Here is a 16,498-nt window from a genome sequence, read left to right on the forward strand (position 1 = left end):
TATTATTATATTGCCATAGAGTCCCTAGGAGTCTCCTTGCACTCTGTGAGCAGAGAGTGCAGAATTATGCCTTCAAGCTTGAAGATACTGTTGATCATTTAGATTAAGCATTTGGCAGGGTAGCATTTTCTGGTGATGATAATGAAGCTTATAGAAGCCTGTTGCACAGTACTGGCTTGTTGTTTATTGCCTTCCAAAGTGAACCAGTAGCTCTCCCATTTTTAAAGTGGTAGTCCAAATACCAGCATCTTTATTTTTACAATTATGGCAACTACTTCAGCTTTTTACCTTTCCCAAATGGTCAGTAAATTGTTTTAGAGTAAAAACTGGCATACTTTATAGGCATTTTGTAGTTGGAGTTGTGATTGCTTTTGTTAGCGTTTCTGTTTGAAACTCTAAATACAGTCAGCCCTTGTTATCCACAGACTTGTCATCCCCGGATCCAAGCATCCACTGATGACAAGCCTGTGTTGTCCCCAATGGCGGTGCGTGCACGCAGCTGCCCTGTCTTTAGGGACAGCCCCCATTGTCCCGTGGTGGCGCATGCACCATTAAGTTGTCTTGTCCCCAATGGCGATACAACCACGTGTACATAGAATCACAGAGTTGGAAAAGACACAATGGCCAGGCAGTCCAACCCCTGCCATGCAGGAACTCTCAATCAAAGCATCCCCGACACATCGCCATGGGACAACAGAACTGTCCCTAATGCCAGTGTGACCATGTGTATGTGCTACCATTGGGGAAAATGCAGGTTTGAGCATCTGTGGATTTTTATATCTTCAGGAGGGTCCATAATGGATCCCTGCAGATACCGAGGACCAACTGTAGAAACTTTTTTTTTTTAAATGAGGCCTTTATAAAATAAAAGTGGTTCCTCATTTCATTGTAACTTCATCAAATAGCCTGTGTTTTACCCATGTGTCCAGTTTGCAGGCAGCTCTGCGAGCAGATCCAAAGGATGCCAACTGTTGGGAATCTCTTGGAGAGGCATATTTGAGCAGAGGAGGCTTCACAACAGCACTGAAGTCTTTCCGAAAGGCTAGAGAACTTAACCCAAAGTCTATATATAGTATTTATAAAGCTGCAGCAATTGAACAGATTCTAGGAAAATACAAGGAGGCTATTACAGAATATCAGCACATCTTGAAGAAATCAAAAGATTATATTCCTGCACTGAAAGGTATTGATTAATTCATGTTAGACTTAGTGGTTTAGTGGGGTTTAGTGATTCACAATTTAAATAATTTTTAACTTGTGTAGGGAGAGTGTTTTTCCCCTTAACTCGTTGTTATATTCAAGTATTTAGAAATTTTATATATATATATATATATAATATTTAAATTGATTAATATTACAATCACACTTAATTTTCCAGGCTAGTTTAATGTTCTGTTTCTCATTATATGCATCAAAAGACTTTTAAAATTATAGTAAATTTACATAGTATGGATCAAATGATTTCCAAATTCTGCTACTGTTTGTAAAACATAAGTCCTTATGGTTATGGTATTCTTATCACATGTTAATAGTTTTTTTTTCTTCCCAGGTCTGGGAGAATGCTATCTCATGATGGCAAAGACTGCTCTTGCTGACTACCTGGATGGGAAAGCACTAAACTATATTGAGCAATCTCTTGATTTTTTAGCCCGGTTGGTATCCGTCTATGTCCTCTCCATTGCCAACTTAAGGTCCTATAAGAATTTTAAAAGATAGCCTTTATTCCATATGTAACTTTCACTTTAAAGTAAGAGGGAAAATATAATAAAATAGTTGGTCCTTGTAGGTGATAAGGGACTATATGTACTAATCCATTTCCTGTTTATTTCAGTGTTGGAAGGTGAATAGATTCCCATGCACATTGATTCTTACCTTTCTGGGAAGATGCTTACAAATTGGAAGTGAAGCTGATGTATTTATTAGTGTGCTTATCATTTTGGAAATCAGAAAAATGGGTAGCAAAAAAATCTAGGAGTAACTAAAATATGCTAAATTTCATTCATATCGGTTTTGTCTGTACTAGACACTGAGAATTAATTGTTAGCCTTATAGAAAGTTAAAAAATGAAAGGGAGTGCCACAACCTGTTGTTCATGAGTTGATACTTCAGGTGTGTTTAAGTGTATTTAAATGTAAACTTAGGAAAATTCTTTAAAAAGGCAGCACAGTGGTACCCCGGGATACGAATTACCCAGGTTACGAATTTTTCGGGTTACGAAAAAATCCCATAGGGATTTATTGTTTCGGCTTACGAAGGTTTTTTCGGGTTACGAAAAAACCTCGGCGCTATTTTCCGCCACCGGAGGGCAGCAGAGAGCTATTTTTCCATTAGCGCCTATGGCAATTCGGCTTACGAAGGTTTTTCGGGTTACGAAATTAGCCGCGGAACGAATTAATTTCGTAACCCGAGGTACCACTGCATATAAATGTCCCAGTTCAAAGCATTGTGTAGTGGAGTTGTACTTATGCTTGAAGAAGAAGGCACAATTTTTGTGATTTTTGGCTGTTGGTGTCATGAGGGAAACAACTTATATGGACCAGTAGTAAACCTGAAGGGGTTTCACTTGCTCTGAGTCCAGGCCCAGGCCCGCCAACCACTTTGCCTCTGATTGTCTGGCCATCCCCTTCCATCCCAGAGCCCTGTAAAACTGCATGGGATTCTGAGAAAGAGAAATAGTTTCAGCACCTGGAACACGGCACCCATTCTCTTTGCCTGTACCTGCAGTCCTCAAATTGTTGTCCTTGGTGAGTCAGGAAATGCGTTTTTTGCTTTATAGTTCCCTTTTCTTTCTAAAAGCTACCTGGAGAGCTGAGGGGGGAGGGGGGCTTGAAATGCAGCATGAGAGTTGGCACAGAATGAACTGACAACAATCAACTTACCTCTGTTTCCTCCAGTGGAAGAGAAGCACTTCTTTTTAGAAAATCCCCAGTCTAATTCTACCTGGATTTTGTATGTTTTCTTGCAGAGCCGCAAAGCTTCGCCCAGAAGTGTCTTGCCTTTGGAAGTTGCTTGGAGATGCCTGTACTTCTGTTTGTGTTATTTCACCATCTAAAGTGAATGTGAAAGTTTTAGGATTCCTTATTGGTCAGAACATGGACACATGTGTGCTGAAGAAAAGTGATCTGCTCAGTTTGGGAGGAAGGTACTGTGTAGCATTTGTATTATATAATATTTCAGGCTGGCTGATTGTCTCTCTCAGAAGTGTTTTTCTGACATGAGTAAGAAAGCTGTCACATGAGAATGGAGAGAGAAGAAAAGTTAAAAGTCCATGTTTGGGCAACTTGAAGCTTTTCACTGGGGAGCAGTATTTCATAGAGCCCTTCATAGAATTGTAATAGTGTTTCCGGCAAGTTTGAGAAAGATTCAGTGTCTTTGGAACCAACCTTTCCTCTTAGTCTCACCTGGATCCCATTCTGACTTACACATCTAGAAGCTAATATGCTTGAAACTGAGGAGTGGAATGAAGAGTTGTCATGCTTAAGGGGCTTAGAAGCCAAGGATTAAAAATCAGTGTGTGTGTGTATGTAAAAATTAACCAGTGTAGTGCTGTTTGAAACTCCAGCTGTTTGGCTAAGCAGGATTTTAGATTAAAAGGACAACTGTAAGAGTCCTAAGAGATAGAGGGGTAGGGGGATCCATTTGGAAGTTCAGGCATGCAGATTCCACATATACAGCTCAGAAAACATTTTACTATTTTGTCAGTTGTGTCTTAGAATTTACTTTGGAATTCTAAAATTTCATAGTTCCTTAGGATAAGAGTTGGCCTCAGACCTTTCTCACTGCCTTTTCAGTCTTGTTATATGCAATTTGAGGTTAGGGCATACAGACATTTATTGTGGATATTCATTTTGAGAGTATAACCATACTCTGCATTTTGTGCAATTTTGTGACCATTTTTTGTACATTTGTTTAAAAATTGAGAACAGTTGTATGAGAGACACAGAAAGTCATTGGTGGCAGCATGTGTTTTATGCTCTATACTATGCCACCCCATCTTTAATGTATGGAAACTGGGGAGCAGTCTCTTTTTCTCTCATGCAGTTTCTTACTTCAGAAAAGTAGGTGTATAAACTCAACAGTCTATGAAAACATGCTTAAATTAATGTGTCTATTTTGTTTTCAAGCCATATGAATAACCCTCTTCATTTGGTGATCCATATTTCTGTAGGTGTTATGGTAGAGGATTAAAACTGATGTCTTCACCAAATACATGGTGTGATCTTGGGATAAACTATTATCATCAGGCACAACACCTTACAGCAATGGGCAATAGCAAGAATGAGATCAGTGAACTGTTAGAGAAATCTGTTCAGGTAATTAAAAAAAACTTTCCTGTTTTGTTGGATGCACTTTATGATAATAGATCTTCTTCTGTTATCATTTCTAAATTTTAGCTAATAAAAAAACCTTTTTTGTCATAACATATATGTATTTTATGACGTTTAGAATTACAATACGGCACTCTCACAATCTTTTCCAGTGTCTTAAAAAAGCTGTGCGACTAGACAGCAAAAACCATCTTTACTGGAATGCCCTTGGTGTGGTGGCCTGTTGCAAAGGTACAGTTCAAATGAAAATTTTCAAGTATTATCCTTCTGTTGAATTCCTCAGAGTTTTACTGAATACTGCACACAATGTTTTTGCTATATCTGTATCTTTCAGGTGTTGGAAACTATGCCCTTGCACAACATGCGTTTATTAAATCTATTCAAGTTGACCAAATTGTAAGTGCTCTGAATACTGGATTTATTTTGAAGGAGATTTCAAGAATATTTAATTTGTGTTTCATATCCTTTGTTTTGTGTAGAATGTTGTTGCCTGGACCAATTTGGGAGTCTTGTATTTAACCAGTGGAAACATAGAGGTGAGTGTAAGTGTGGACCTGTGATCAAGCACTCACTCAGTCATGCGTTTTAAGTTTAAGCAGTTAGGTTAGGTGCTAGTTTTAGAAAAATAATATGAGATGTTGCCTTTTGAGTGTCCTTGCCATTTTGAGTGATCTATTTGACCGTTAAGATATCTAAATAATGTTTTTTTACTCATCAGTCAGGATGCATTTATTGAAGGTGAAGAGCAAAACCAATAAGTGTTTCCAAGCACTAGTACTCCTACTTCACTGTTGCTTGAAGAAGTCACAGCAGCCTCCCAGGGGCTACAGCAACAAGAACAAATTTCTTGAAACTTCGTTAGCACATCATTTTAAAATAGTATAAAATGTACAAAGCATGCAGGGGAAAATATGGATGATTGAAGGATTCATTAGTTAAAAGCTGAACCAAAATATAGGATGAACTGTGAATTGTGACATTAAAAGTAGTGTTTCTATAATGGAAGGAAGACAGAACCCACCTCTGAAAAGAAACTACCTCACTAAACAAACGATGGTGGTAAAAAAAAAATCAAGGTTAAATGGCCTTCAGTAACTATGCCCTTGCACAAAAGCATTCTGCTTTTCCACTTTTCCAGGTATAAAAAGATATAAAAGGCTTAAGGTGCTATTGTTTTCCACAGAGAATAGGACCTTTTCAGGGAGTGGGACCAATGTTAGTTTCTAGTTTTGTCACATTTTCAGGAAAAAAGATGTCTTGCCTAAAGGTTTCATTTATTAGTGGTCCCAGTGAAGCTCATTGTATCCCAGGCCTCATTTATCAGAGGTGCCAGCACATCTCCTATACAAGTGTAGAAGGCTTATATTACTCTCTAAATGTGTGAGAAAGAGGAATTTAATAATTCTGACTAAACAGATATGCAAAATGTGTCCTTAACCACCATTATCCAAGTTAACACTTTTTAAAAAATTTATGTAATTCATCAAGCAAGCACATGAAGCCTTCAAAGTGGCCCAGTCGCTGGAACCCTCCTATCTAACCTGTTGGATTGGGCAGGTAAGGCATTAACTCCGTAGCAGTGTGTTATATGCCAGCAGTTTGGGGATTTTAACATTATAGCTTCTGAATGATGTTAAGTTCCAGTGGATACTGGAAACTATGAATCACCTATAAGTGACTTAAAGTATAAGCCTAGGCTTACCATTTTGCTTTCTAAATATACACTGGCATTTGATATTTTCTCTTACTGTTCTTGTAGCAGTCTGTCTTTCTACTTTGAAACGTTTTGTTTCTGATTCATTAATTTCATTCAATTTTTATTTCTTTAATTTTCCTGCTAAATTTAGTGGCATCTCCATCCCACAACAAGACATGGTTATATCTCAGATCTATAGCACTATGCTTTACTTCCTGGTTGAGTCTGAAGTACAGAGAAAGTACTATGAGCGTGCATTAGCTGTTGAGAGATAATGAAGGATTTACTCTACTGCAGCTAAAGCAGTATCTTGTGTCCAAGAACCCAGGGTAAAGGAAATTTCCCCTGTACCTTCTTAATACAAGAAAAACTCCTTTTCCTGCTAGAGCCAAGATTGCCATTTAGAAGGACCACCCATAACACCAATTCTGTTTCTTTGCTGATTTCAAATTTGGGCTAGCAAAAAAATAAATAAAAATAAATAAAATATTGCATCCAAATCCAAGTAGCTTAGAGGTCCTATTCTCTAAAATAGCGGTTCCCAACCTGTGCTCTAAAGGAACCCTTAGGGCTCCGCATGCATTTGCCAGGTGCTCCATGACCACTCCAGGAAAATTAAAGAAATAAAAATTGAATGAAATTAATGAATCAGAAACAAAAAAGTAACACTACTCCTAAACACCATTAATGTGAAAGACATAGAGTAGGTCTCTTAGGGGCTCCACCATAGAAATTAATTCTAAAAAGGGCTCCACAAGTCAAAAAGTTTGGGAACCCCTGGTTCTACAATATTGTACTTGCTGGTCCTATGGACAAAAGAAATATGGGGGAGGGGAACAAGCTGAGTTGAAATCATGTTTTGCCTTGCTTGTACTTTGCAATTTGTAGTAAGAAATAAATTGATGGTGCATATTATGTCAATTCAAGAAGTACTGCTTTCATTGTTTCTTTTGGTAGGCTCTCATTGCAGAAACTGTAGACAGCTATGAAACTATGGATCTCTTCAGGCACACCACTGAACTCAGCATGCATGTAAGCAGTTAACATTATTGCAGGTTGTAAACCAGTAAACCAAAAGTTAATTGCCTCCCAAACAATATCAAGAAGTTTGTTACAATTACCTATATTTCTCTTAAGTTTCCATTATGTTTATTATCTGGATCTTTGAAATGCAACTGCAGTCTTTATTTAGAACAGTATATTAAGTTTTTATTGCAATCAACTTGCCAGTCTTTGGATAGCAGTAATAAGAACAGCAAAAATAGTGTTGCTCATCCAGAAATTTTGCCAACACACTGTGAGATTATGTGGTTGTGTTTGTTAGCTGCCATCAAGTCAACTTTGACTTAGGGTAACCATATGAATGAGAGGCCTTCATGTCACCCTGTTATCAAGACCCCTACTCATGTCTTGCAGTCTCAGGGCTGTGACTTCCTTATTCAGTCTAGAACCTGTAATGCAATCTTCCTATTTTCCTACTGCCTTTGACCTTACCAAGCATTATTGTCCTTTCTAATGAGTTATGCCTTCTTATGATATTTATATGGTTAGGCAGGTGTAAAACATTAATATATCCTAGTTGGACATTACTGATTCTAAGTTTGTTTTCTACTAAGACACCTTAAGTTCAATTTCTAGAGAAAAAGTGGAATGATAATATTAACCATTTATCTTTACTCAGACTGAGGGAGCAAAAGGCTATGCCCACTGGGTGTGCTCAACCCTACAAGATAAAAGCAACAGAAACACTGAATTGTATAGATACAATATTCTTCAGATGAATGCTATCCCAGCAGCCCAGGTTGCTCTGACCAAATACACAGGTAATTTCCTTTTATTTTTAAACAACAATTTGTCTAGCATAATGAACTACCTGGGAGAACACAGGTGATCAGGCTATAGCCTCCTTGATCCTTGCCCAGCTTTGTCCCACCTGATACCATATTTGAGGAGGTAGCAGCACATACCAAGAAAGGATTGTGGAAGGCTATACCCTCCCAGTCCTTGCTCAGCTTCCCCCATCTTCCCAATGTTGTGTAGTGGAGAGGCAAGAGAGGATAGTGGAAAGCTATAGCTACTCTAATCCTCTCTTGACTCTTCCCACTCTTCTCATGCCATGTGGGTTACAAGAGCCAACAAAAGATCATGGAAGACTGTAGCCTTCTTGATCTTTACCCAGCTTTCTATGCACACATCTCCCTGATATGAACCAAGGGGTGGGAGGACACAATTGAACTCAGGGTCCCCTTGTCTGCCCCCCTCTTCCCATGAATGCATAATTTTGAAGATGTCTGGCAGAGATTTTAAAATTTGATTAAATTATTCATTGTCCCTTTTGAGAATGAATAATTTAACATTTCACATCCCTGCTATGGGTAGAAAACATCTCAGTACCACTGTCAGGGAGCAAACAATACACAACTGTAATAATTCCTTCCTTGTTTGTGTCCCAGAAAATAAGCTGGATTTTCTGCGAAACATGGTGCTGGGTTAGATAACCCCTTGATCTCTCCAGTAGGGCTACTCTTTTAGAGCCTGAAACAGTGATGACAGATTAATTTATGTTTATGGCAAGTATCCAGGGAGTTGCACCCAGACACAAGGCCATAGCTCAGTGTTAAAGTGCTTGCTCTCCAAACAGAAGGTCCCAGATTCACTTCCCAACCTCTCCAGGTAAGGGTAGAAAAGATTTACTTTCTGTCAGTGCTGAGAATACCAGTCTAAAGGAACCAATTTGACTTAAAATATGGCAGCTTCCTATGTTTCTTAAAGTATGGGATACCACCAATCAGTGGTAAGAGGAAAGGGTTCATAGCCAGGTTCCTGCAGTAAAACTGACCCAAAAGCAGTATGTTTGAAGTGCAATTGTTTATTTTTGCACTCCATAACTAGAGATACAGGTCCTGATGAGAAATAATTGATCTGAAATAGTCCCATCCTGTTCTGTAAGTGGACCCAGAAACATGCTTTTAGACCACAGAATTCAGTTTTCTTTTGCTTGTTTTTATATATTTTTTTCTTTTAATTCTCTCTGTATGTGTCATGTGTTGTTGCAGAAAGAGTCCAAAATGATGCATGTGCCTTTACAATGCTTGGCTATTTAAACGAGTATCTCCAGCTGAAAAAGCAGGCAATAGATGCTTACAAAAGGTAAATTCTGTTGGACAGCATATTTTTAAAAATCCTTAAAAGTCCACTATTTGTTCTGGCATGACTGTGTTCTGCTCTAGCAAAATAAAACATAACAAAATCCACATAGGGGTTTATTGACCAGCAAAAATGCACAAAACACATGAAGGAAGTTTTCAGAGTTCTACTGTCTCCTTCATTGAGTGAAAGATGTTTTAAAAAATCATACAGGAGGGAGAAAAGTGATGGTGTTGGACTCATAGTCTGCATCCAGACTGCATAAATAAACTCTGAGAATTGTAGTTTGGTGTAACTCCAGAGCAGAACCACTCAGTTTTTTCCTTCACACTGAAATGAAAATATCCTCTCAATTACAGTCTTAATTCCACATATGTGTACACTACATGCAAGACTTGTACATTAAATTACCTCTTTGATCCTCAAAGTACTGTTTTTGTCACATTGTAGGACTTGTCCACATGAGAATTGGCTTTAATTACTGCACTTCCAAAAGATAATCAAGCTCTAAAATATGGATGAAATGTTCTCACTGATAACAGTAGAAGTTTAAGGCCAATACATTTTGCAGGTTAGCTATTGACATTAAAATTACTAGAATTCTTATTTCTTCATTTTTCAGGGCAGTTCTACTGTTGACAAATTGTGAAGACAAAGAGAAATACAGCATAGCCATGAGGAATTATGGCAGATCACTGTGGTAAGCCTGCTTATTTTAAAGGAAATATATTATTAAACTTCATATAAAACTAATATCTAGATTCTGTCTTTTATTACCTTGGAATTACTGGTGTATACAATCAAATCATTTCTTAACAATGTTTTCATGGTAACAATTCCTTTAATACATATGTTTTGCTCATGAGTAGTGTGATATAGTGGTTTAAGTGCTGGACTACAACTAAACAGAGCTACTCCAGTTCAAACCCACAGTTAGCCATAAGGCTCAATAGAAGATCTTGGACTGTCTCATCTCTCATTCTCATTTACCTCATAGAGCTCTTAGGATATAACGAGAGGAAAACTATATTTGCTGTTTGGAAGTCCTTGGTGGAGAGGCAGGATATAAATACAGTATATAAATGGATATAGCTTTTGGCTTGGTTCTAGATATTCTGCTTGCACAGGACAGACCTGAAAATTCCAGCAATTTGAAGGTTCTGCGTTAACATTCCTCAACTCCATGCCCATTCTGCATCATTCCTGAAGATGCAGTGACTTCCAGGAACAGCTCTTGGGGCTGGGGGAGGAAGGCAGGAGTGATATAGTATAGTGGTGATTGCTGGGAGCAAAAAAGATTCATTGCATGAGCAGAATTTGGCTTCATTTTTGTTGTTGAGTGTCACTATTTGGATGCTAGTTGTGGGCTGGTTCTCAGTGTAGATCGAGTTTGTAGTTGTATTTGGCATTACAGGTAACTGTTATTACTTATGCATTCACATAGCACCATCAATGTGCATGACATTTTTACAAAAGACCAAAACTTAAAACTTGAAATTGGACACAGGATGTGGCAAAGGAAGAGGGGAGATAGGTAGAGGCAGAGATAAACAGGAAGTCAAAAAGTGGTGGCTTCAGTTGTATTCTCTTAGGCCTAGTTACGGTAAGATATGGAAACTGAGGGTTGAGCAGAGATCTTCACAGGAAAGATGTTTTTTGAGGAAGGACTTGAAGGAAACTAGACAGGCATCATTAATGTTGCTGAATGGCTTTGTTCAATCTTGATTTCTTAAGTTACACAACACATGGTACTAAACTGGAATTCACTGTAGTGAGGGTAGGTAGTGTGGGTATTCAACTTGGAGGGCTTCAAAGGAGAATTTTTAAAAATTTACTTACTTACTTACTTACATCCAGACTTTACCCCCATATGGAACCCAAGAGAGCTAAATTCATGAAATTGATTAATTCATGAAGGCTAGGTCCTTTAGTGGTCACTGATCAGAATGGCACCTTCAATAATAAAAACAATTGTGGATGCTGTTGGCCTCATACAGAACTCCCAATTGTTTGGCCATTGTGTGAACAGAACACTAGACTAGATAGCCTTTTGGTCCCACCCAGCATATCTACTCTTATGTTCTCTGGTTGCAGAATCTTTGAGATGTCATAAATTCTTGGACAGTCCATAATTTCAAATACTTGGATAGTCCAAAGCTTTAACATTTAAGTTTAACACCTTATCATCTTTGACTATATTCCCAAATCTCCCTACAGCCAAACATTTTATAATTTCTCGAGGAGCCTTACAGATGAGCCATACATAAGCATACTTTTGCATGATCATAAAAATAATTCATTCATTGTTTTATGGGAACTAGATTTCACTCACTGATTTGAAAGGTGCATTATGTGAATGAAACCTGAAAGGGGTATGAATTACTTGTATTTTTTAATCGGTGTTTGTTTTGTTTCCTTTTTAAAAGTGTTCTTGGTCATTATGATGATGCCATTCAGGCTTATGTATCAACTCATCTCTCAGAATTTGATGATATTCTAGGAATTGCTCTGGCTTACTTCAAGAAAGGAGACTTCCAAGAAAGTCAGAAGGGTAAGTGTTTCAGGAACACAGTATCTCTTCTAAGAGATTATTATGAATTTGCAGCATCAGTAATTAGAGCCTAGAACATTAAAGGAGCATTAAGGAAGGCTCATGAAGCTAAGCTTTAGTCGTATGTTCTACTGTCGTTGCTTCTGTGTTTGTTAGATTAGCAGTGGTGTGGAAACAGATTCTTAATTCACAGGGCATCAGTTTGAGATCCTTACACAAGGCAATAAAAAAGATTTTGAACATCCTGCAGTTTAAGCAGATGCAGAATATGATGCAGTTGCATTTGCAGCTAGCAGCATTTACTGCCACCACAGTGGCAAGAAGATCTGTCTGGCTCCATCACTGGGAGACTAATCAAAAATCTAGTTGCATTTTAGAGGGCAACTGCTGTTTGGAGAAAAAGCCTTAGAGAAGGTGGAGAGTAGAGATAAGAAACAAGTTATGCCGACAAACCAAAGGAGTAAATCAGAAAAGAAACAATATAGAAGCAACAATTATTCCTTTAAGGAGATAGAGGTTATGCAAAACAAGGTGAGACTAGATTTGGGAGGCCACTGTGGAACAGACCAGACTTCCAATACTGAAGGCAAGGATTTCAGCAAAACAGAAGAAGATTGAGCTCAGCCAGTAGAGGCAGCTACCAAGAGTATGGCACATTAGAAGGTCAGTGGTCCCTTCCCTTACGTGGGGGATCCGTTCCAGACCCCCCCCCCCCAGCGTAAGGAAAATTCTGCGTATGCTCGAGCCTCATTAAAGACAATGGGGCTCGTGCGTGCGGCAGCCCGCAGTGCGCACACTACAGGCACATGCACCATTACTCTTTCCAGTGCATGGCACCACTTCTTCCGGCATGGCTTTCAGCGTATGTTGAAAGCCGCGTATATCTCACCCACGTATGATGCGGGCGCACTGTAGTAGGCAAATAAAAAGCATTGTTGTCTTCTTCAACCCAAAGACTTTGGGGAGCAAGCCGATCAAAAACAGTGAGTTTCCATTGGTTAAAGACATTCATATTACAGTGATATGATTTGGCAAAGGCACCAAGCCTGCAAAATGTATGGCCATATTCTATGTAGTCTGTGTCAACAAGTATTGCCTGTGTGGTTACGGTGTCACTAGAGTATATGTGTAATACAGCTAGACAGAGGGAACCATCCACATTTATACAACATTATAAAATAGATAAATATAAGTCAGCACAGGCAGCCTTCGGGCGAACGGTCCTGCAGTCAATAATGTAGAGAAGGTTTGGATATATCCCAATAGTATGTGGATTGCTTCTCCATTTCATCCATAGAATGAGAGGTTGGTACTTACTGTAAAAGTTCATTCTCTGGAGGAGTGATCCACTCCCTCCAAGACTGTGGCAGCATAATAAAATGAGGTAAATGAAATGAAATGAAATAGAATAAAGAAAGATATAAATTACAATAAGAAATGACATTGTAAGTAGGACCACACAGAGATTGGTTGTTAAAGGCAGGCTTTATAATGAAAGTGGCACAAGTGAGAAGGAGCCAGTGGTTTAAACAGGAAAGAACACTGGACTCCTGCACCATCTGCTGGCACGGAGGAATAACCCAACATTGTTCATCCAGGCCATATAAGAATTAATTTTCATTGCAAGCAGCAATCTCTCAGACTATTTATCTTCTTTTAAATTTCTATTTTTTCCCTTGTTAGCGTATGAAAAAGCACTCTCCATTGCTGAATGTGAAGAAGACAAAGCATATATCCTGACAAGTCTGGCAATAATGGAATACAAGCAAAATCAAGTAGATGCTGCAAGGACCCTCTTATTTAAATGGTGTGTAATGGGTACTTGTATTTATTTAAAACAGTAAGGTAATTTGCCTGTTGTAGTTATTCCTTCTACTATCAAACCCAGGTGATGAGTGCCAACAAGATTGTAGGCAGAGTCACAGAGAAATAAAGGGAAGGACCAGCATGCTTAAGGAAGTGCCAAGATTTGCAGAAGCACAAAGAATAATTATATATATTGATGTGTGTGCGCGCGCGCGCGTGCTTTTAAAAAAAAACCGGATCTCCCCTCTTCCCATATAAATCAGCCCATTTGATCAAATTGGAAAAGCGGGATATAAATAAACTATTTATTATTATTATTATTATTTAAAACTGCATAAAATATAGAGTGACAGTTGGATGAGATTATGGTTATTCTTTAGCTACAGGGATTGCAAGCACTTTTAAGTACACTTGGCACTAGCATTACTGAGATGCTAGTGTTCAAATTCAATCCTACAACTGTCATCGGTTATGCAGCTATTGTGAGCATATATTGAATAGTATCTATGATATTACTGATGACAGGACTTGTTCCACCTCTGCTACTGTGATTTTTGACCATCTTGAGTTGCTGTGTAATGGTCTCAGAACTTTCTTATGTGATCATTTAGACTCTGGCTTTTTAGCCCTTAAAAATAGAGGGAAAGGGTATTTCTAATCAGCGGCAACAACATTCTGCCATATCCAGACACTTCTTTCCTCATTTAATATTATTTTTTAAAAAGAATGTGCACTGCCACATGTGATATATTCTCTTCCAAATTTTGATACCAATCAAGAGGAAGGGATGTCTTCATATAATAGTGCTGGTCATCTGTTTTGTAGGAAGAGTGAGGATTGGAAGGAGAGGCTTGGATCTGCCAATCTGACCTTGAAAAACAGCACACCCAGAAATGTTGTCACACTTGCCTGCTACTGTTATGTAGATCACCTTTTAAAAAAAAGATTGTTAGTCATTGCAACAGTATTTCTATTTTTACTAACTTTTGGGGTGTACAGTAATCTTACACAATGTTAGCCATGCTTTTTAGTGATTAATTGTAACTCCTTTCAAGAATGATTTTTTAAAAAAACAACACTGGAATAGAAGAGTATTGTTTTTATTTTGTGGACAGATACTCTAAAACCTAAGTTCTATATTACCTCAATTAATTGCACTAAGAATAGGAAAGAATGTTGCTTCCATCTACAGTTTTTAAAAATGAATAGCGACTTTGATGGCAACCTGTGTTAGTGTTAATTTTCATGCAGGTTTTGAGTCTGGTTTTCCTGAGCCATGGCTTTGAGAATATTTTTTGTTTCATTTGCTAACAAAATATATTGTTGTATTAAAGCAGGGGTAGACAACCTTTTTGAGCCGGGGGCCAGGTTGCTGTCCCTCAGACAACTGGGGGTCCGAGGCCAAAAAATAAATAATTAAATAATTTTTTTAAAAAAATTAAATAAATAAATAAACTGGGACAAATGTAGGACAAAAATTCCAAATGGAGGACACTTTAAATAAAAATGGAGGACACACGAAAAAATTTGCTGTTTTTTTTTTAAAAATGTTAAGATAAATGCATGTTTCTGAGGCTTCTATAGACAATTGCCCCACCATGCCCCTCGGCGGCAGTACCGGGCTGGGGCCGGTCCCAAGGCCTCGCCAGGCCGCATCCGGCCCGTGGGCCGCAGGTTGCCTACCCCTGTATTAAAGTGTGCTCATAGTAGCTTTTTCTTTTTACTGTCAAGCAAAACATGAGCTGCGGTGGTTGTTATACCTAATCATATTTCATTGATAACTATTATTTGTGCATTATAGTGTACACAATGCATTATAGAAAGAATTATAGCATTAGTAACTGTGGGTTTTCTTCTTGCTCTATGTAAAGGGTTGTGTGAGCTTGCAGGCAAACACCTTAAATTATAAATGTTTATCACTTGTATAAGTTTTACTTCACACATAGTTGGTATTTGTGCCTAGAAATCAACAGATCTGTAGGAGGAACAGCTTAATACTGTTTTCTTGATAGGGAATAGATATTATATTTTGTGATTCTAAATGTATTCTTGTAATTATTCTAACCTGTAAGATTTTGACAAACCACACAGTTATGAAACTATATTGCCCAATGGAAAACTCAAGGTAGGCATTTATTTGATAGTATTGCTTCCTATTTGTTTTGGAGCACTTTGCAATACTTTGAAAGCATAAACAGTTTTTAAATGGTAGATGGCATTTAGATTTTTTAATACTGTGCCAAGTATTATACTTTTGGGTAATAATGCATTGAGTAACCTTTTATCTGTGTTGCACTTACAGTTCTATTTTACAGGAACCAAATATAGAAAGCCTGCAGGCTTTATGCACATTAGGGCTGATAAAGCAGGATACTACACTTGCAACAGCAGCACTTAAAGAATTATTAAAGCATGTAGAAAGAAAGGACAATGTTATAAAGAGGTGCCTTTTGACATCTGCTGTCTATGCATTACAAGGCAGGAATCAGGCAGTTCAGAAACAAGTTTCAAGAGCTATTCACAGGTTTGTAATCCACTTTCTCCCTATCATTCATTATTTTTATTTTAGTGGAGCAGATTTTATACAGAGCCAGTAAGGATTTGCTCAACAATCCAGTTCATCTGTTCATTTACTCCAAGACTGTGGAATAGTCTCCTGGAAGAGATCCGTCTTACTTCCTCCCTGGAAACCTTCAGAAAAGCAATTAAGACGGAGCTCTTCCGGTGAGCATACCCACGTGATTTTTGGTAAGACCTGAGTCCACCTCCCTGAACTCCAGTGTTGCCTGTAATATCCTCTTTTTAATTGCTGTTATGTATTTTATCGAACAGTTGTGTGTTATTCTGTATTGTTTTTTTAAATCAGGTTGTGATCCCACCTCAATCCACCCAGGAGAGGCGGGAAAATACAAATAAAATTATTATTATTATTATTATTATTATTATTATTATTATTATTATTATTATTAT

At 38.0% G+C, this 16,498-nt stretch overlaps 1 protein-coding gene across 8 annotated transcripts in view; it reads left to right on the top strand.

The window, feature by feature from the left end:
• The window catches only part of TTC37 (tetratricopeptide repeat domain 37), a 64,718-nt gene that overhangs the window by 27,941 nt on the left and 20,279 nt on the right, over positions 1-16,498 (top strand). For 7 of the 8 annotated variants that reach the window (XM_042449411.1, XM_042449412.1, XM_042449413.1 and 4 more), the window contains 15 exons: positions 930-1,183; positions 1,550-1,652; positions 2,966-3,142; positions 4,169-4,313; positions 4,481-4,559; positions 4,663-4,724; positions 4,808-4,864; positions 5,817-5,885; positions 6,982-7,056; positions 7,706-7,847; positions 9,081-9,174; positions 9,794-9,871; positions 11,598-11,722; positions 13,406-13,529; positions 15,831-16,052. In XM_042449411.1, coding sequence (XP_042305345.1) covers positions 930-1,183; positions 1,550-1,652; positions 2,966-3,142; positions 4,169-4,313; positions 4,481-4,559; positions 4,663-4,724; positions 4,808-4,864; positions 5,817-5,885; positions 6,982-7,056; positions 7,706-7,847; positions 9,081-9,174; positions 9,794-9,871; positions 11,598-11,722; positions 13,406-13,529; positions 15,831-16,052 — 1,806 coding nt within the window. The remainder of the gene's footprint in view (positions 1-929; positions 1,184-1,549; positions 1,653-2,965; positions 3,143-4,168; positions 4,314-4,480; positions 4,560-4,662; positions 4,725-4,807; positions 4,865-5,816; positions 5,886-6,981; positions 7,057-7,705; positions 7,848-9,080; positions 9,175-9,793; positions 9,872-11,597; positions 11,723-13,405; positions 13,530-15,830; positions 16,053-16,498) is intronic. The other variant, XM_042449416.1, reaches the window with a different exon arrangement.

This window comes from Sceloporus undulatus, chromosome 2, assembly GCF_019175285.1.
Source record: "Sceloporus undulatus isolate JIND9_A2432 ecotype Alabama chromosome 2, SceUnd_v1.1, whole genome shotgun sequence".
Taxonomy (NCBI): Eukaryota; Metazoa; Chordata; class Lepidosauria; order Squamata; family Phrynosomatidae; genus Sceloporus; species Sceloporus undulatus.